General features: G+C 48.3%; 1 protein-coding gene across 8 annotated transcripts in view; it reads right to left on the reverse strand.

Annotated features, from left to right (window-relative positions):
- Positions 1-21,627, reverse strand: part of ARHGEF2 (Rho/Rac guanine nucleotide exchange factor 2) — a 168,297-nt gene that overhangs the window by 14,026 nt on the left and 132,644 nt on the right. For 7 of the 8 annotated variants that reach the window (XM_073609298.1, XM_073609297.1, XM_073609296.1 and 4 more), the window contains 10 exons: positions 10,987-11,054; positions 8,617-8,680; positions 7,678-7,810; positions 7,140-7,249; positions 5,549-5,695; positions 5,135-5,385; positions 4,519-4,644; positions 4,301-4,418; positions 2,622-2,681; positions 213-461 (listed from right to left, as the gene is read on the reverse strand). In XM_073609298.1, coding sequence (XP_073465399.1) covers positions 213-461; positions 2,622-2,681; positions 4,301-4,418; positions 4,519-4,644; positions 5,135-5,385; positions 5,549-5,695; positions 7,140-7,249; positions 7,678-7,810; positions 8,617-8,680; positions 10,987-11,054 — 1,326 coding nt within the window. The remainder of the gene's footprint in view (positions 1-212; positions 462-2,621; positions 2,682-4,300; positions 4,419-4,518; positions 4,645-5,134; positions 5,386-5,548; positions 5,696-7,139; positions 7,250-7,677; positions 7,811-8,616; positions 8,681-10,986; positions 11,055-21,627) is intronic. The other variant, XM_073609299.1, reaches the window with a different exon arrangement.

The raw sequence follows: 21,627 nt of genomic DNA on the forward strand, positions 1-21,627 counted from the left end.
GGAAAGAATTCTCACCACTTCTTGTTCCTAACAAGCGTTGTCTAGCCTGAAACCCATTGGCCGTCTAGAAACTACAAACTTCAGCCTAATACACTTAGTCCCACAATTCCGCAAAAACTGGACTGACTTAGTGCCATCTTGGTTTACAGCCAAGACAAGAACATGACCAAGCTGGCCTCCAGGCTTACAGCAACCCATCCTCTCCCTCATACCTTTGAAACGGCCAGCAGCGGTCTTCCACAGCAGGGACCCTTCGTGGACAAGCTTCCGTCTTAGTAGCTCCTCTTTGCCGAAGCAATAGTCGCCTTGAACAGTGGCAGCGGACTTGCTGTCCACTTTCTGGTAGATCTCCTGCAGTCGCATGTTCTTCTCGTAGTTGAAGACCTCCTGGTCAATGGAGGTGATGAGTTCCTTTACTAGGGTCAGCGAGGCTGCCAGATCCTGGTACTCCTCCTCATCACCTACAGATAATTTTATGAATGTCACGAAAAAAAAAAAAAATGATATCCGCTGCTGTATTTTATATTATAATGCTGAAATACAAAGATTTTTGGAGAGTTGACTATGTACTTTCAGTTTTTAATTTCTTGCTAGTTAACCAAAATTTTAAATATATATTTAATTCTATAAAACCAGTACATACAATATTTTCTGTTCAGTCGAATAAAAAGGACAAAGGAAACAAAAAATGCCGGAGAAGATTTCTGCTTTTAGTTTTTATGTTTACACCATTGACCTCCAAACTGTGGCCCTTTGCTGGTTTTTGCCTGGCCCTTGGGCACTATTTCATCCACTGATACCAACAATGGCACATAAGTCCGCCCCCCACTGACACCAATGAAAAGGCACCATACCTCCCAATGACACCAACAATTGGGCCGCATGACACCAAAGATGGGGCATTGTTTTCTTCCACTGACTTCAGGACCTGTTCTACACCCAATGGTCACAGTCTTGACCCCTTAAAGTCTGAAGGACAGTAAACTGGTCCTTTGTTTAGAAAGTGGCCTGACCCAGGCCATGACCAAGACCAGAGTTTAATTCTTTTATATTGTATATAGAATTTGGTTTAGGACCTGTGTAATTTCAGATCATCTTTCTAATGGCTCGAATTTTAGCCAATTCCTTCCAATTACACCAACAATTGGGCCAAATGACATCAACAATGGGGCAAATTATTTTTCCCAATTACACCAATAACGGGTCACAATTCCTCCCAGTGACACCAACGATGGGGAACAATGAGACCAATAATGAGGTACATCTCCTCCCAATGATATCAACAATTGGGCCGAATTACATCAATGATAGGGCACAATTTCTTCCCAATGATGAGGAACAATTCCTCTCATGGACAACAACAATGGGGCACAATTTCTCTCAATAACATCAACAATTGGGAAAAATTGTGCCCCATTGTTCATGTAATTTGGCCCAATGATGGGTCACAATTCCTCTCATGAACATGAACAATGGGGCACAATTCCTCCCGAAGACACCAACAATTGGGATGAATGACACCAACGATGGGGAACAATGACACCAATGATAAGGTAATCTCCTCCCAATAATATCAACAATTGGGCCAAATTACATCAATGATAGGGCACAATTTCTTCCCAATGATGAGGAACAATTCCTCTCATGGACAACAACAATGGGGCACAATTCCTCCCAATAACATCAACAATTAGGAAAAAATTGTGCCCCATTGTTCATGTAATTTGGCCCAATGATGGGGCACAATTCCTCTCATGGACATGAACAATGGGGCACAATTCCTCCCGAAGACACCAACAATTGGGATGAATGACATCAACGATGGGGCACAATTATTTCCCAATGAAGGGGAACAACAAGGACACCAATGATGAGGCACAATTCCTCTCATGGACACGAACAATGGGGCACAATTCCTTCCAGTGACACCAACGATGGGGCACAATTCCTCCAAAAGACACCAACGATTGGGCTGAATTACATCAACGATGGGACACAATTTTTTCCCAATGAAGGGGAACAAGGACACCAACGATGGGGCAGAATTCCTCAGAATAACATCAACAGTTGGGGAAAAAATTGTGCCCCATTGTTAAAGTAATTTGGTCCGATGACACCAATGATGGGGCACAATTCCTCTCATGGACATGAACAATGGGGCACAATTCCTCCCAAAGACACCAATTGGGCCAAATGACATCAACGATGGGGCACAATTTTTTTCCCAAAGACACCAACAATGGGGCACAATTCCTTTCATGGACACCAAAGATGGGGCATTGTTTTTTTTCTCCACTGTTGTCAGGACCTTTTCTACTCCCAATGGCCACAGTCTGGGTGGACAGAGGGAAATAACGTAACGCAATTTTTTGTTTTTCTTTTCTTTTTATTTCTTTATTTTTATTTTTTGAATTTTCCCTTTTATTGGTTGAACTGAATGGACTTGTGTCTTTTTTTCAACCTGACTAACTTTGTAACTAAGACAAAACGAATGATCTTAAGAATTCATTTTTTTTTTTTTTTTTGCATTAACATTTTTCCATATTTTAAAACATAAAATGGAAACACATTACAATAAATACAGTAAGGTGTAAAAAGTGAAATAAGATGATGATTCCTACTTAGGCTGCTTTCACACTGCTCCGTTGCAAAAATGCGGCAAACACGCATCTGCTTTTTTGCTGCGGGGCGTCGCGTTTTTGATGCGTTTTTTTTGCCAGGATTTCCATTCATTTCAATGGAGAGACAGTAAGGAAAGGAGAGAGGAAGAGAGAGAGAGAGTTGAGGAAAGGAAAATTGGGGAAAAAGGAATTCCTTGTTTTGGGTTTTTTGTTTGTTTGTATATGTTTTGTTATGTAAAATGTATTTGTATGAGTAAAACAGAATCTGACTTAAAAAAAAATGTATTTATGTAAAATAAAATTTAATGGAAAAAAATGTATTTATGTAAAATAAAATCTAATGGAAAAAAATGTATTTATGTAAAATAAAATCTAATGGAAAAAAAATGTATTTATGTAAAATAAAATTTAATGGGAAAAAAATGTATTTATGTAAAATAAAATCTAATGAAAAAAAAAAAGTTGTTTATGTAAAATAAAATCTGATTTAAAAAAAAAAATGGAGGAGTGTTTTTGGTGTGTTTTTTTTTTTATTTTTTTTACTGCACCAAACATGCAGCAAGTGGGACTTTTAGGGGCTCTGATCAGTTTTTGCAGTTAAAAAAAAAGTGTAAGAAAAATGCATGTCAAAATGCACCCCTTTAAATCCTACGGAACTCCTCACACTACTCAGTTGCGTTTCAGCTGCGTTTTTAGGCTCCTTTGCAAAAACACGTGCATTTTTGTCACGATGCGTTTGCATTGGGTTTTTTGCCCTGGACATGTGACTCCACAAACCACTTCCCACAGGTGTTTTGGGTTTTTGCCGCATTTTCCACTAATTTCAAAAGAGAGGTGCATTTTTGGTGTGTTTTTTTTTTTTTTTTTACCAAAAAATGCAACAAGCAGGACTTCCATAGGGATTTAAAGTCCCGCTTGCTGCATTTTGTGGTTAAAAATAAATAAATAGATAAAACGGAAAATAAAAATGCACCTCTCCATTGAAATGAATGGGAAAAAACGCAGCAAAACTGTGGTAAGTTCTTTGTCCAGTCATATGTCCAGGGGAAAAAAATGCACCAAAAATGCAACAGACTGGATTTCCATAGGATTCAAAGTCCTGCTTGCTTTTTAAAAAAAAGGCACCAAAATTGTACCTCTCCATTGAAATGAATGGAAACCGCGGCAAAAACGCAACGCACCTGTGGGAAGATCTTTCCCCATTCACTTGTCCAGGTGAAAAACGCACCAAAAACGCAACGGATCAGAGTTCCATTTGCTGCAAAAAAAAAAAAAAAAAGGCACCAAAACTGCAGCCCTCCATTGAAATTAATGGAAACCGTGGCAAAAAAAGGCTACGCACCTGTGAGAAGTTCTTTGCCCAGTCACACGTCCAGGGGAAAAAAAACGCAACGTAAAACGAATATGCAATTTTGCAATGGAGCAGTGTGAAAGCAGCCTAAAAACGCAAAGGACCAGTGTGAAACGTTCCATAGGATTTAGCCCCACGTTCACGCCGGTGCAACTTGAGTGACTTCCAAGTGGAGCTGCATGATTTCAAATTTGAAAATTCAGTTTGAACGGGGGGCTTAAAGGGGTGCATTTTACATTAAATTATTCAATTTAAAGAAGGTTTCCATTAGGTCAATCTCTGGCGTTCAGAAGACGCACACGGCTGGCATACGGACGCACTTGCTTACCTTTGGAGTTCTGAAGTATCCGATCGATGAGAACCGGGTACTTGGTGATCCTCTGGGTCACCAGTAGAATACATTCTGGCACACCGTGTCTCCGGAGTAGTTGGGAGCGGGTCATTTTCTGTGGAACATCAGGAGGGTCAAGTCAAGTCATGGAGATAAGCAGGCAACAGAACATGTATTCTCCACCCCCCCCCCACCAAGACCTCAACAAAACTCACCCGTATGAGCTGCTGGAACTTCTTGTCTCGGGAGAAGAGCTCCTTGTACAGCTTCACGGCCTTGTGATGCTGACTGCAAAACTCGGTGTAGGCCTTCTTCATGTGCTCTGCGTTGGTCCCTGAAAACTACAATGAAGACAAAGTCAACCATAAAATAAATCTTCACCCTGAAAACTACAATAAAGACAAAGTCAACCCCAAAATAAATCTTCACCCTGAAAACTACAACGAAGACATAGTCAACCTCAAAATAAATCTTCACCCTGAAAACTACAATAAAGACAAAGTCAACCCCAAAATAAATCTTCACCCTGAAAACTACAACGAAGACATAGTCAACCTCAAAATAAATCTTCACCCTGAAAACTACAACGAAGACATAGTCAACCTCAAAATAAATCTTCACCCTGAAAACTACAACAAAGACAAAGTCAACTCCAAAATAAATCTTCACACTGAAAACTACAACGAAGACAAAGTCAACCCCAAAATAAATCTTCACCCTTAAAAGGGGACAACTGCCCTGGGCCCAGTCATTAAGAAAATGTTCGCCCACATTAAAGATGGCCCTCTTCAGACATAGCTTTGTCACCCATCTAGGGTTGCAGGCCCATACCTGGTTGATGAGGATGTCTCCAAGCTTGTTGATGACAAAATTCTTGTTGCTGTCGGAAGCCAGAGAATCTTTGCGCCTCTCCAGCAGCTGGATGAGGAAACGGATGTGAATGTCGCTGAGCTCGTCCACGCATGGGAACATCTTCTGCACCAGGGCCGGGTCCATCTGCAGGTCTTCCACCAGCCCCTTCCGGAAGATGTTGGTCATGATCTTCAGCGTTCGGACGTGGTGGACCTCGGTTTGGATGAGCTCTGCGAAGATGAAACGAGTTTTCACCCAAGCTTCATACATTTTTTCACACAAGATTCAACTGTGAAAAAAATGGATGAATCTTGGGTGAAAACACGGGATACACAGACCCCCATATGACTGTCAACGTGCTGTAGGCCATTCTTCCTAACTCCCAGTGCTCACCATAGATGACATCCTGACGTTTCATGACATCCTTCTTGTGCTGCTGAAGATAATTATTATCCACAGCTAAGCTCCACGAGTCTGCCTCAAACTCCTTCTCATCCGTGGCAAAGTCACTCATCAGCTGGCTGTAGATGACATCGGCTCCTGTTGAGGATAAACAACCATTAATATCTGGGCTCCTTGCACGCGGGACATCTAGCTAATGTGCGCCCCCCCAGCATTTTGGTGTTCCAAGGGTGGAAGGATGGACAGGTGCAGCATTTAGCCCTGCAGCCAGCCAAAGTCTATGGCCAACACTGTATCGAGTGATGCCTGCATTTAGGGCCCTAAGCATTCAGAGGCAAGAGTCAACTCTGCCAATCACTGAGGGGTTATGTCACCAATGTGCTCTGGGGAAGGGGAAAGTATTTGTAGACCCCATCTAGAATGGTACTCTCCTCCCAGGCTCTGGCTGGTAAGGATGTGAGTACAGAGGTTCAGTCTTTGCTTCCCAGACTGCAGCCAGGGGAAGAAAGCCAGAAGAAGGAGGGGGTCTTTGTTCTTCTAGCTGCCTATTTGGACCTTGAGTATCCAAACTGGCCTACAACAGAGGCCTCAAAGGTTCTAAAGGTGACCTGTGGCAGAGGCCTCAACGGTCCTACAGGTGGCCTGTGGCAGAGGCCTCAAGGGTCCTACAGGTGACCTGTGGCAGAAGCCTCAAGGGTCCTAAAAGTGACCTGTTGCAGAAGCCTCAACGGTCCTAAAAGTGACCTGTGGCAGAAGCCTCAAGGGTTCCACAGGCTGTGGCAGAGACCTTATTGGTCCTACAGGTGACCTATGGCAGAGACCTTATTGGTCCTACAGGTGACTTGTGGTAGAGGCCTTATTGGTCCTACAGGTGACCTGTGGCAGAGGCATCAACGGTCCTAAAGCTGACCTGTGGCAGAAGCTTCACGGGTCCTAAAGCTGACCTGTGGCAGAAGCCTCAAGGGTCCAACAGGTGACCTGTTGCAGAGGCCCCAAGGGTCCTTCAGGTTACCTGTGGCAGAGGCCTCAAGGGTCCTACAGGTGACCTGTGGCAGAGGCCTCAAGGGTCCTACAGGTGATCCGTGGCAGTGGCCTCAAGGGTCCTACAGGTTACCTGTGGCAGAGGCCTCAAGGGTCTTACAGGTGACCTGTGGCAGAGGCCTCAAGGGTCCTACAGGTGACCTGTGGCAGAGGCATCAACGGTCCTAAAGCTGACCTGTGGCAGAGGCCTCAAGGGTCCTACAGGTGACCTGTGGCAGAGGCATCAACGGTCCTAAAGCTGACCTGTGGCAGAAGCCTCACGGGTCCTAAAGCTGACCTGTGGCAGAAGCCTCAAGGGTCCAACAGGTGACCTGTGGCAGAGGCCTCAAGGGTACTTCAGGTGACCTGTGGCAGAGGCCTCAAGGGTCCTACAGGTGACCTGTGGCAGTGACCTCAAGGGTCCTACAGGTGACCTATGGCAGAGGCCTCAAGGGTCTTACAGGTGACCTGTAGCACAGGCCCAAACCAACTGAAAGGATATGTGGAGGTTTTACAACCACTTTAATATAACAAGCTCTCCAGCAATGATCATCCCCCCTACCTTCATCAATGAGAGACTCCACAGACAGCGTCCGGTTCCTCATGTTCAGGGAGTCGGTGGACTGCGACAAGATCCTTCTTATGCCCAGCGGACTTTCATCGTTCAGATTCCTGCGCACAGAACGCACATTAAAGACCCGGCATACACGCTGCATGCTAATACTATTCCATAACAGACTATGTGATTCATCAAAGTGTCTGAAGAACTGACTGTGTCCCCCCCCAAGGACAAGCAGATTCCATCCCAAGCTGGGAAATTTTTTAATCCTATGAATTGCTATGTGGCAACACAGACATTTCTTATTACTACAATTTTGATACATAAAGGCACCACAAGGATAAAAAAAAAAAAAAAAAAAAAAAAAAAACTTTGCTGGCACTCGTAGACAGGTGAAAAATTAAGTTATTGCAGTCAGACCCCAGAAAAGGGAATCTTGACATCTGAGGAGCCATTTTGTTGGCTGGAAAACAATTGGTGGGCTTTGGATTACAGTAAGCAGCGGTGGGAAGTGTGCCGACAAAAGAAAAGGAGGACTCACCCGGCTATGTTGGTGGTGGAGACGCTTTTGGAGAGGGACAAAGATGGCCGCCCGCGCCGGGATCCCAGCAGGGAATGTCGGAGGCTGTCGGAAGGGTAGATGGCGGAGTTGGGTCTCTCCCTTAATGTAGTGGCTGGAAAAAAAAATACAAAAATGCGTGAAAAAAGATCCAACCCAATACCTGTCTTACAGATGAAAATATGAAATTTCGAAATAATACATTTTATTAATTTATTGGCTTTCAGTCAACGTTGTTGGGATGTAGCCTTGCATGCACTTCCAGTTATAGCCTCTGGGGGCAGTCAAGCATCAGCTGTCTAAAACATTTGCAGGTTCAGCATATATGTAGTGTACCTGAGTCAGGGGCTGATCTCTAAAATAAAATACCAGTTTCCTGGCTGACCCCCGATCTCACAGATCCAGAACCAACTTGCTCTCAAGGTCCTGAAGCCTTCAGATCAATATAAAAGCCAGGTGATCGGTAATGGCAGATGAGGGAATTCCCATAGAAGAGGTCCCCTATAATCAATGCAGCAGACTAAGTTAAGGTTTGCCGCATTAAAGGAGGTAGGAGAAAGGAGGTAGGAGGTGGGAGAAGGGGGGGGGGGGGGGGGGGGACGCAGAACCAATATATATGTTCACCTTGGGTGGACCACGTGTTAAAAAGGGGAGGGGCTTCTAAGAAGAGTCTCTGGGCTCTCTGCTGCTTAGGAATCCTCTTAGCTGCGACCAAAAGGGCTCTACAATGTGGCTCTGTACAGGAGAGGGGCAGGGTGCCACATTCCGCCCTCCACCCCGGGGTTAGAATTTGTGTTATGTAAAATTGTTAGGGGCGGAGCCTCACAGAAGAGCAGTTACTCATTTATTGTACGTAGAGCAGCATAAAATAATTTCCCGGAAGAAAAACTCTATTTCAAGAACATAGAGGAAGATACGTACTTTTATTCCGCAAAGACACGTTCTGAAGAGCGCTATTGTTCTTTATGAACGCCGCTTTCTGCTGCTGTACAGGAGAAGCAAAATCGAGCGTCAGTTTCTGATTTTTTATTGTGTGTGTGATAAATATATATATATATATATACACAGTATCTCACAAAAGTAAGTACACCCCTCACATTTGTGTAAATCTTTTCTTCTATCTCTTCATGTGACAACACTGAAGAAATGACACTTTGCTACAATGTAAAGTAGTGAGTGTACAGCTTGTATAACAGTGTAAATTTGCTGTCCCCTCAAAATAACTCAACACACAGCCATTAATGTCTAAACCACTGCCAACAAAAGTCAGTACACCCCTAAGTGAAAATGTCCAAATTGGGGCCAATATTTTGTGTGGTCACCATTATTTTCCAGCACTGCCTTAACCCTCTTGGGCATGGAGTTCACCAGAGCTTCATAGGTTGCCACTGGAGTCCTCTTCCCCTCCTCCATGACGACATCACAGAGCTGGTGGATGTTAGAGACCTTGTGCTCCTCCCCCTTCCATTTGAGGATGTCCCACAGATGATCAATAGGGTTTAGGTCTGGAGACATGCTTGGCCAGTCCATCACCTTTACCCTCAGCTTCTTTAGTAAGGCAGTGGTGGTCTTGGAGGTGTGTTTGGGGTGGTTATCATGTTGGAATACTGCCCTGCGGTCCAGTCTCTGAAGGGAGGGGATCATGCTCTGCTTCAGTATGTCACAGTACATGTTGGCATTCATGGTTCCCTCAATGATCTGTAGCCCCCCAGTGCCGGCAGCACTCATGCAGCCCCAGACCATGACACTCCCACCACCATGCTTGACTGTAGACAAGACACACTTGTCTTTGTCCTCCTCACCTGGTTGCCGCCACACACGCTTGTCACCATCTGAACCAAATAAGTTTATCTTGGTCTCATCAGACCACAGGACATGGTTCCAGTAATCCATGTCCTTAGTCTGCTTGTCTTCAGCAAACTGTTTTCGGGCTTTCTTGTGCATCATCTTTAGAAGAGGCTTCCTTCCGGGATGACAGCCATGCAGACCAATTTGATGCAGTGTGCGGCGTATGGTCTGAAAGGCTGACCCCCCACCCCTACAACCTCTTCAGCAATGCTGGCAGCACTCATACGTCTATTTTCCAAAGACAACCTCTGGATATGACGCTGAGCACGTGACCTCAACTTCTTTGGTGGACCATGGCGAGGCCTGTTCTGAGTGGAACCTGTCCTGTTATACCGCTGTATGGTCTTGGCCACCGTGCTGCAGCTCAGTTTCAGGGTCTTGGCAATCTTCTTATAGCCTAGGCCACCTTTATGTAGAGCAACAATTCTTTTTTTTCAGATCCTCAGAGAGTTCTTTGCCATGAGGTGCCATGTTGTACTTCCAGTGACCAGTATGAGAGAGTGAGAGCGATAACACCAAATTTAACACACCTGCTCCCCATTCACACCTGAGACCTTGTAACACTAACGAGTCACATGACACCGGGGGAGGGAAAATGGCTAATTGGGCCCAATTTGGACATTTTCACTTAGGGGTGTACTGACTTTTGTTGCCAGCGGTTTAGACGTTAATGGCTGTGTGTTGAGTTATTTTGAGGGGACAGCAAATTTACACTGTTATACAAGCTGTACACTCACTACTTTACATTGTAGACAAGTGTCATTTCTTCAGTGTTGTCACATGAAAAGATAGAAGAAAAGATTTACAAAAATGTGAGGGGTGTACTCACTTTTGTGGGGTACTGCGTGTATATAATATATATATATATATATATATATATATATATATATATATATATACATATACACACACACACATACACACACATACATCTCTAGTCTATATTCTCCTCTCTATCCTCACCCCCCACTTCTCCCACTCTCTCCCCCCTTTTCCATTCATTCTCTGTCTCTCTCTCTCTCCCCTCCTCTTCCACTCATTTTTTTCTCTCCCCCCTTCATTCTTTCTCCCTCTTCCACCATCACTCTCCCACTCTCTCCCTCTTTCTCCCCCTTTCACTATCCTTCTCCCATTCTCTCCTCCGCTCATTCTCTTTCTCTCTCCCCTCCTCCACTATCTCACTTCTCTCTCCCTCTTCCACTCCTTCTCCCCTCTCCCACTCTTCCTCTCTTTCTTCCACTGCCTGCCCCTCCAACATTCTCCACCTCTCCCCTCTTCCACTCCCCCCCCCCTTTTTACCCCCCCCTTTTTTCTATATTCTCCTTTATCCCCCTTCTTTTTCCTCTATCTTTCTACCCCCCACCACCCCTTTATCTCTCTTTTCCTTCTCCCCCCCCCCCTCCCCCCATAACTCTATAATGAGGGTACACTGTAGGGACTTACCTTCTGTTTGACCTTAGTACAGCTGGGCAGGGCGTCCTTGCAGCGGTTGTGGATGGTGACGCTGCACGCTGGGGAGAGAAGATGGAGACAATTAAGTATACAAAGATTTATTTCTTATTCTCCCCTCACTTCCCCCATAGAACACTTCCATCATTGTTTGGACCTGGGGGGGTGCACCAAGCTTCATACTAGGGTTGCACCAATACTGTTTTTTTTTTTTTTTTTATCGGCGAGTACCGATACTTTGCAGTGCGATGTGCGTCAATACGAATGGAAGCGCCCTCTAGTGGGCAGTTTATTAAAAAATGCTATAAGTTACATTAAGTACACAGCTAGTCAAAATGAAAAATCTGCATATGTGTCCCGGCCTGCCCCGCCGACGATAGAAAATCACAAATTGCTGGAGGTGCTCACAGGGCTGGAGGAGAACTTTCCGGGACTCCTGTGGGTATAGGGCAAAAGTGATGTCCGCTTGGGGGGTGGACCGCCTATACATCTCCCCCAGCCCTGTACAGCACCTCCAACGGCCGGGATTTTCTATCATCGGCAGGGCAGGGACACTATGCAAATTTTGCATTTGACCAGCTATGTACTTAATGTGAGTTATAAAAATTTTAATAAACTGCCCACTAGATGGCGCATTTCCCTTTCTATGTACACACACACAGGAATAATGGGGGAAATCGCATGCATTTTTTGCAGTTCGATTTGCACCCATTCATTTTGTATCGACTGCAAAGTATCGGTTTCAGTATCGAGAGCATTTCACAAGTACTCTTGAAAATGCTCGCTTATCGGCGCTGATTATCGGTATTCATGCATCCCAACTTCATACCCAGTGAAACATAGAATGGAGCCATTTTATCTGCTGGAATATTTAAGTTATGTTGGTTTTAGACCCTCCTGGCTAGCCCCGCCCAAATGGGTCGTGACCACACTTTTCCGCCCCTCCATCTCCTCCCAACTTAGGTGAACATAAGCATCTTGGTGTAGATGGCCTTCAGCTCCTGTGAGGTCAGCTGACACCTTATCCCCCCCTCCCCCCCCCCAACAGCAGTCACTGCAAGCCTGATTTCAGATCTTTGCTGGCAATGTGGCGAATTTGAGGTGTTTGCAGCTGCTGATCTAAAATATTGTTTCGTGACCTTTGAAAGTGAGCAGACGACGTACTTTAATCCTAGAAACTTCTCAGCCATTGGCCCCCGTGAAAGGCCTAATGTGCCGTTCTATAACCAGGATGGCGTATGAAATGTCCGAGAACCATCCCGGGACAAGGGCTTCCTACATAGAAAATGGTGAGAAGGAGGCTGACCTCACCTAGGAGGGGAATGTATATGACCCCTCTACTCTGTGAAGTATCGGCTTCCCTCCATACGTATTTATTACTTCCTGTATAACACCCTCCTGCTTGTGCATCGCCGCCACACCCTCTGTCACTTCACGGCACAGCGTCCTTTGTTGCGGCCATGTTGTGGTTTCCCAGAATCCACTCTGTCACTTTTCACACACCCGGTACATAAGTGTCGCCTCGCCCGGGCTGTATTCATTCAGACTTTTGTGGACCACGATAGCCCATGAGGCTAGGTAGTGGCGTGTGTGACGGCTGGGTGAAATCATACCTGGCCTGGAACTCAGTCCTATATGCCGAGGTCAGGAATGGACAACCTGCCATGGAAAGTACCAGGGGAAGATATCCTGGGTGTCAGGGGAGGGACAGGGAATGAGGAGCAGACAAGAGGCATCAGGCAAGTGGAGAGGAGAAGGGAATGAGAACCTGTCACCAGACAAGAGGCATTGGGCCCCAAGTGAGGGAAAGGGAATGAGGACCTGAGGAGGGAATGATGACCAGACAAGAGGCATCAGGCACTAGTAGAGGAGAAGGGCATGAGAACCTGTCACCAGACAAGAGGCATTGGGCACTGGGAGAGGAGAAGGGAATGAGAACCTGTCACCAGACAAGAGGCATTGGGCACCAAGTGAGGGAAAGGGAATGAGAACCTGAGGAAGGAATGGGGACCAGACAAGAGGCATCAGGCACTAGTAGAGGTGAAGGGCATGAGAACCTGTCACCATACAAGAGGCATTGGGCCCCAAGTGAGGGAAAGGGAATGAGGACCTGAGGAGGGAATGATGACCAGACAAGAGGCATCAGGCACTAGTAGAGGAGAAGGGCATGAGAACCTGTCACCAGACAAGAGACATTGGGCACTGGGAGAGGAGAAGGGAATGAGAACCTGTCACCAGACAAGAGGCATTGGGCACCAAGTGAGGGAAAGGGAATGAGAACCTGAGGAAGGAATGGGGACCAGACAAGAGGCATCAGGAACTAGTAGAGGTGAAGGGCATGAGAACCTGTCACCAGACAAGAGGCATTGGACACTGGGAGAGGAGAAGGGAATGAGAACCTGTCACCAGACAAGAGGCATTGGACCCCAAGTGAGGGAAAGGGAATGAGGACCTGAGGAGGGAATGAGGACCAGACAAGAGGCATCAGGCACTAGTAGAGGAGAAGGGCATTAGAACCTGTCACCAGACAAGAGGCACTGGGCACCAAGTGAGGGAAAGGAAATGAGGACCTGAGGAGGGAATGAGGACCAGACAAGAGGCATCAGGCACTAGTAGAGGAGAAGGGAATGGGAACCTGTCACCAGACAAGAGGCATTGGGCCCCAAGTGAGGGAAAGGGAATGAGGACCTGAGGAGGGAATGAGGACCAAACAAGAGGCATCAGGCATTAGTAGAGGAGAAGGGCATTAGAACCTGTCACCAGACAAGAGGCACTGGGCACCAAGTGAGGGAAAGGAAATGAGGACCTGAGGAGGGAATGAGGACCAGACAAGAGGCATCAGGCACTAGTAGAGGAGAAGGGCATTAGAACCTGTCACCAGACAAGAGGCACTGGGCACCAAGTGAGGGAAAGGAAATGAGGACCTGAGGAGGGAATGAGGACCAGACAAGAGGCATCAGGCACTAGTAGAGGAGAAGGGAATGGGAACCTGTCACCAGACAAGAGGCATTGGGCCCCAAGTGAGGGAAAGGGAATGAGGACCTGAGGAGGGAATGAGGACCAGACAAGAGGCATCAGGCACTAGTAGAGGAGAAGGGCATTAGAACCTGTCACCAGACAAGAGGCACTGGGCACCAAGTGAGGGAAAGGAAATGAGGACCTGAGGAGGGAATGAGGACCAGACAAGAGGCATCAGGCACTAGTAGAGGAGAAGGGAATGAGATCCTGTCACCAGACAAGAGGCATTGGGCACCAGGAGAGGGAAAGGTGAAAGAGGCCCCCGGGTACTGAGAGAGGGGCAAGAAATGAATACCTGTCACTGGGCAAGAGAAGAATCATTGGGAACTGGGAGAAGGGCAAGGAATGAGGACCTGCCATCAAATAAAAAAAGAGGCATTGGGCACCAGCAGAGGGAATAAGGACCTATCACAGACAAGGGAAGGGGCATCAGGTACTGGGAGAGAGGCAAGAAATGAGAACATGTTACCAGACAAGAAAAGAGGCACTGGGTACCAGGACAGGAGCAAGAAATGAGGACCTATCACCGGCACTCGGGAAGAAAAAGAAAACGTGTAACTGGACAACAGGAGAGGCATTAGACAGCGGAAGAGAAGTAAGGAATGAGGACTTGTCACCAGACAAGAGAAGAGGCACTGAGCACCAGGGTAGGGGATGAAAACTTGTCACTGGACAACAGAAGAGGTGCTGGGTATCAGGAGAGGGGTAGAGAATGAGAACCTGTCACTGGACAAGAGAAGAAGCATTTGGCACCAGAAGAGGAGTATGGAATGAGTACGTCACCAGACAAGAGAAGAAGCATTGGGTACCAGGAGAGGGGCAATGAATAAGGACCTGTTACTGGACAACAGAAGAGGTGATGGGTACCAGGAGAGGCTAGGGCATGTGAACCTGACAGTGAACAAGAGAAGAGTCACCAGGTACTGGGAGAGGTGCAGAAAATGAGGATCTGTCACTGGACAAGAGAAGAAGCATTGGGTTCCAGGATAAGGGTAGGAATGAGGACTTGTCAATGGACAAAAGAAGAGGCATTGGGCACCAGGAGAGAGGCAGAGAATGAGGAGCTGTCACCAGACACCTGAAGAGGCATTGGGAACTGAGAGACAGGCAGAGAAGGAGGACATGTCATTGGAGAAGAGAAGAGGCATTAGGAACTGAGAGACGGGCAAGGAATAAGGACCTGTCACTAGACAAGAGAAGAAGCCTCAGGACTGAGAAAGGAGCAGGGAATGAGGGCCTGTCACTGGACAAGAGAAGAAGCCTCAAGGACCGAGAAAAGAGCAGGGAATGAGGACCTGTCACTGGACAAGAGAAGAAGCCTCAAGGACTGAGAAAGGAGCAGGGAATGAGGACCTGTCACTGGACAAGAGAAGAAGCCTCAAGGACCGAGAAAAGAGCAGGGAATGAGGACCTGTCACTGGACAAGAGAAGAAGCCTCAAGGACTGAGAAAGGAGTAGGGAATGAGGACCTGTCACTGGACAAGAGAAGAGGCATGGTGTACCAGGGGACGGCAGGATATGCCCTTGTGTGTGCGCCATACAGAGCTGACCGATGTCTGGGAATCATCAATGAATATATTTTTAAGATATAAACATTGTAATCATAACATCAAAAAAACTTTTTTTGGACAATTTTTCCTTGTGGATAGTTTCAGTAATTAGTACATAATATGGACGCAGCTTCAGCACGCTGAGCTCTGATTGGTTCTCGCTCTCTGCAGTAAGTGTTGGGACTAATTCAGAAGAGGTGAATCAGCCCCATACAATCAGATTGTACAATATCTGTAAAAGGATCAACCGAAAGAATACATTCAATTATTATCCAATCAGGGGAGCCCTAGCTGATGGTAGATCTAAAAGTAGATTGTATATGGTGGCAGTTCAATCGGGTGATTTGCATTCGCATTGTCTCCGATGCAAATACGGTTTCAAACGCAATGAAAGGCTGCAGTTGGGGTGGAGGCGGGGCGGCAGGGCGGGGGTTAATTTTTGGCAGGGAAGCGGCTTCCTCCCCATGTATATATATAGAGAACGGAAACCACTCCCTGTACAGTGCAGCAGAGCTCCGGCCTAAACACTGCAAAGAGGACCTGTCACTAGACAACCAACGCTGCTCGCCAGAACACGGGACCGTGCCTGCAGAGTGCGTCCCACCAGAATTGACCGTTAATGCGACATTTAACCCATCAATGGGGCTCTTTGATTTATAAATTTTTGGCATCCCCTTGTGGCCAATGGGCGCCTTTCATTGCTGCTTGTGGTTGGAGGACCTCCGCCAGCTTCTGGGGGGGGGATGGGGGGTATGCACAGTAAGAGTGCCGGGTCGGTAATGGGATGACTGGAGCTCACAATGGGCCCATTGTAGGAGATCTGGGACGGGAATCGGCCTTCGCAGCTCCAGATCACAAGCTGTCAGCTGAGCCCAATAACCTTGATAAAGTCTGGGTGATGTCACCCCCGTCTCGCCATAATGGCCGTAACCGGGGGGGGGGAGGGGTCATCCTGCGGCTTCAGTCCCTGTTTAGGGTTACCCATATTATTCAACACTCCATGGCTTAAAGTCAATGTACATTGTGTTTGTCTTAGTTCTGGGTGGTATGGGGGGGGGGTTATAGAGCCCCTGTCAGGCTTTTACCACCCCTGTACTAAGTTCCCGGGTCTGTACACCCGCTGTGCCCATTATGAGGGGTTCTCACCATCCCTGTGCTGAGTTCCCGGGTCTGTACACCCGCTGTGCCCATTATGAGGGGTTCCCTCCATCCCTGTGCTGAGTTCCCAGGTCTGTACACCCGCTGTGCCCATTATGAGGGGTTCTCACCATCCCTGTGCTGAGTTCCCGGGTCTGTACACCCGCTGTGCCCATTATGAGGGGTTCCCACCATCCCTGTGCCGAGTTCCCGGGTCTGTACACCCACTGTGCCCATTATGAGGTGTTCCCACCATCCCTGTGCTGAGTTCCCGGGTCTGTACACCCGCTGTGCCCATTATGAGGGGTTCTCACCATCCCTGTGCTGAGTTCCCAGGTCTGTACACCTGCTGTGCCCATTATGAGGGGTTCCCACCATCCCTGTGCTGAGTTCTCGGGTCTGTACACCCGCTGTACCCATTATGAGGGGTTCTCACCATCCCTGTGCTGAGTTCCCGGGTCTGTACACCTGCTGTGCCCATTATGAGGGGTTCCCACCATCCCTGTGCTGAGTTCCCGGGTCTGTACACCTGCTGTGCCCATTATGAGGGGTTCCCACCATCCCTGTGCTGAGTTCTCGGGTCTGTACACCCGCTGTACCCATTATGAGGGGTTCTCACCATCCCTGTGCTGAGTTCTCGGGTCTGTACACCCGCTGTGCCCATTATGAGGGGTTCCCACCATCCCTGTGCTGAGTTCCCGGGTCTGTACACCCGCTGTGCCTATTATGAGGGGTTCCCACCATCCCTGTGCTGAGTTCCCGGGTCTGTACACCCGCTGTGCCCATTATGAGGGGTTCCCACCATCCCTGTGCTGAGTTCCCGGGTCTGTACACCCGCTGTGCCTATTATGAGGGGTTCCCACCATCCCTGTGCTGAGTTCCCGGGTCTGTACACCCGCTGTGTCCATTATGAGGGGTTCCCACCATCCCTGTGCTGAGTTCCAGGGTCTGTACACCCGCTGTGCCCATTATGAGGGGTTCCCACCATCCCTGTGCTGAGTTCCCGGGTCTGTACACCTGCTGTGCCCATTATGAGGGGTTCCCACCATCCCTGTGCTGAGTTCTCGGGTCTGTACACCCGCTGTGCCCATTATGAGGGGTTCCCACCAGTATCTATGACATATAATCACATGACTCGGCCCACCATGCTCCACCTATAACTGATCCTATGAAAGGCAGAAGGATTTGCAGAGAGTCACCAAGTGGCTGAGCGGTGATCCCTCTGCCAGGATTTGGGCAGCTGTCTCTGGGTACAGATGCCGCCTCCGGGAACACAAGGATCGTATTAAGTGTCCGATCGGCGCAGCTGTTCCCAGGAGACGCACAGTACAGGTTGAGATTCCGGGACATCGGAAATATGCCCCCCCCCCCCCCCCCCTCCCTATATAATTTCCACAGTAAGTTTACGGCCGGCTCAACTGACATCCACAATAACACATCCTGGGAACTGCGAAACGGACACAAATCCCTCCAATCACAGACATTTTCCATCAGGCTGGAGATAACAGAGGAACCATGAAAGTGATGTTCACCTCCGAGCAAACCTTTATATAGCTCTGACATATACCGCAGTGCAGTACAGAGAACACTAATCTATTCGCCAGAGGAGCTTACACTCTAATGTCCCCTCCCCCACAGTCACATCAGTCTCTGTACAGAGGAGCTTACACTCTAATGTCCCCTCCCCCCACAGTCACATCAGTCTCTGTACCAGAGGAGCTTACACTCTAATGTCCTCTCCCCCACAGTCACTCACTATTATTATTATACATTTATATAGCTCTGACATATACCGCAGCGCTGTACAGAGGTCACCGAGCCAGTCCCATCAGTCTCTGTACCAGAAGAGCTTACACTCTAATGTCCCCTCCCCCACAGTCACATCAGTCTCTGTACAGAGGAGCTTACACTCTAATGTCCCCTCCCCCCCACAGTCACATCAGTCTCTGTACCAGAAGAGCTTACACTCTAATGTCCCCCTCCCCCACAGTCACATCAGTCTCTGTACAGAGGAGCTTACACTCTAATGTCCCCTCCCCCACAGTCACATCAGTCTCTGTACAGAGGAGCTTACACTCTAATGTCCCCTCCCCCACAGTCACATCAGTCTCTGTACAGAGGAGCTTACACTCTAATGTCCCCCCCCCCCCCACAGTCACATCAGTCTCTGTACAGAGGAGCTTACACTCTAATGTCCCCCCCCCCCCCACAGTCACATCAGTCTCTGTACAGAGGAGCTTACACTCTAATGTCCCCTCCCCCCCCACAGTCACATCAGTCTCTGTACAGAGGAGCTTACACTCTAATGTCCCCTCCCCCCCACAGTCACATCAGTCTCTGTACCAGAGGAGCTTACACTCTAATGTCCCCTCCCCCACAGTCACATCAGTCTCTGTACAGAGGAGCTTACACTCTAATGTCCCCTCCCCCCACAGTCACATCAGTCTCTGTACAGAGGAGCTTACACTCTAATGTCCCCTCCCCCCACAGTCACTCACTATTATTATTATACATTTATATAGCTCTGACATATACCGCAGCGCTGTACAGAGGTCACCGAGCCAGTCCCATCAGTCTCTGTACCAGAAGAGCTTACACTCTAATGCTGCCCTCCCCCACAGTCACATCAGTCTCTGTACAGAGGAGCTTACACTCTAATGTCCCCCTTCCCCCCACAGTCACATCAGTCTCTGTACAGAGGAGCTTACACTCTAATGTCCCCTCCCCCACAGTCACATCAGTCTTTGTACAGAGGAGCTTACACTCTAATGTCCCCTCCCCCCCCACAGTCACATCAGTCTCTGTACAGAGGAGCTTACACTCTAATGTCCCCTCCCCCACAGTCACATCAGTCTCTGTACAGAGGAGCTTACACTCTAATGTCCCCTCCCCCACAGTCACATCAGTCTCTGTACAGAGGAGCTTACACTCTAATGTCCCCCCCCCCTCCCCACAGTCACATCAGTCTCTGTACAGAGGAGCTTACACTCCAATGTCCCCTCCCCCCCCACAGTCACATCAGTCTCTGTACAGAGGAGCTTACACTCTAATGTCCCCCCCCTCCCCCACAGTCACATCAGTCTCTGTACAGAGGAGCTTACACTCTAATGTCCCCCTCCCCCCACAGTCATATCAGTCTCTGTACAGAAGAGCTTACACTCTAATGTCCCCTCCCCCCCCCCACAGTCACATCAGTCTCTGTACAGAGGAGCTTACACTCTAATGTCCCCTCCCCCCACAGTCACATCAGTCTCTGTACCAGAGGAGCTTACACTCTAATGTCCCCTCCCCCCACAGTCACATCAGTCTCTGTACCAGAGGAGCTTACACTCTAATGACCCCTCCCCCACAGTCACATCAGTCTCTGCATCAGAGGAGCTTACACTCTAATGTCCCCTCCCCCCACAGTCACATCAGTCTCTGTGCAGAGGAGCTTACACTCTAATGTCCCCCCCCCCCCCCCACAGTCATATCAGTCTCTGTACAGAGGAGCTTACACTCTAATGTCCCCCCCCCCCCCCCCACAGTCACATCAGTCTCTGTACAGAGGAGCTTACACTCTAATGTCCCCTCCCCCCACAGTCACATCAGTCTCTGTACCAGAGGAGCTTACACTCTAATGACCCTTCCCCCCACAGTCACATCAGTCTCTGTACAGAGGAGCTTACACTCTAATGTCCCCCCCCCCCCACAGTCATATCAGTCTCTGTACAGAAGGAGCTTACACTCTAATGTCCCCTCCCCCCCCACAGTCACATCAGTCTCTGTACAGAGGAGCTTACACTCTTATGTCCCCTCCCCCCACAGTCACATCAGTCTCTGTACAGAGGAGCTTACACTCTAATGTCCCCTCCCCCCACAGTCACATCAGTCTCTGTACAGAAGAGCTTACACTCTAATGTCCCCTCCCCCCACAGTCACATCAGTCTCTGTACAGAGGAGCTTACACTCTTATGTCCCCTCCCCCCACAGTCACATCAGTCTCTGTACAGAGGAGCTTACACTCTAATGTCCCCTCCCCCCACAGTCACATCAGTCTCTGTACAGAAGAGCTTACACTCTAATGTCCCCTCCCCCCACAGTCACATCAGTCTCTGTACAGAGGAGCTTACACTCTTATGTCCCCTCCCCCCACAGTCACATCAGTCTCTGCATCAGAGGAGCTTACACTCTAATGTCCCCTCCCCCCACAGTCACATCAGTCTCTGTGCAGAGGAGCTTACACTCTAATGTCCCCTCCCCCCACAGTCACATCAGTCTCTGCATCAGAGGAGCTTACACTCTAATGTCCCCTCCCCCCACAGTCACATCAGTCTCTGTACAGAGGAGCTTACACTCTAATGTCCCCTCCCCCACAGTCACATCAGTCTCTGTACAGAAGGAGCTTACACTCTAATGTCCCCTCCCCCCACAGTCACATCAGTCTCTGTACAGAGGAGCTTACACTCTTATGTCCCCTCCCCCCACAGTCACATCAGTCTCTGTACAGAGGAGCTTACACTCTTATGTCCCCTCCCCCCACAGTCACATCAGTCTCTGTACCAGAGGAGCTTACACTCTAATGTCCCCTCCCCCCCCCACAGTCACATCAGTCTCTGTACCAGAGGAGCTTACACTCTAATGTCCCCTCCCCCCACAGTCACATCAGTCTCTGTACAGAGGAGCTTACACTCTAATGTCCCCTCCCCCCACAGTCACATCAGTCTCTGTACAGAGGAGCTTACACTCTAATGTCCCCTCCCCCCACAGTCACATCAGTCTCTGTACAGAGGAGCTTACACTCTAATGTCCCCCTCCCCCCACAGTCACATCAGTCTCGTGTACAGAGGAGCTTACACTCTAATGTCCCCTCCCCCCCCCACAGTCACATCAGTCTCTGTACAGAGGAGCTTACACTCTAATGTCCCCCCCCTCCCCCCCCACAGTCACA

This window comes from Aquarana catesbeiana, linkage group LG13 (assembly GCF_042186555.1).
Source record: "Aquarana catesbeiana isolate 2022-GZ linkage group LG13, ASM4218655v1, whole genome shotgun sequence".
In the NCBI taxonomy this organism is placed as follows: Eukaryota; Metazoa; Chordata; class Amphibia; order Anura; family Ranidae; genus Aquarana; species Aquarana catesbeiana.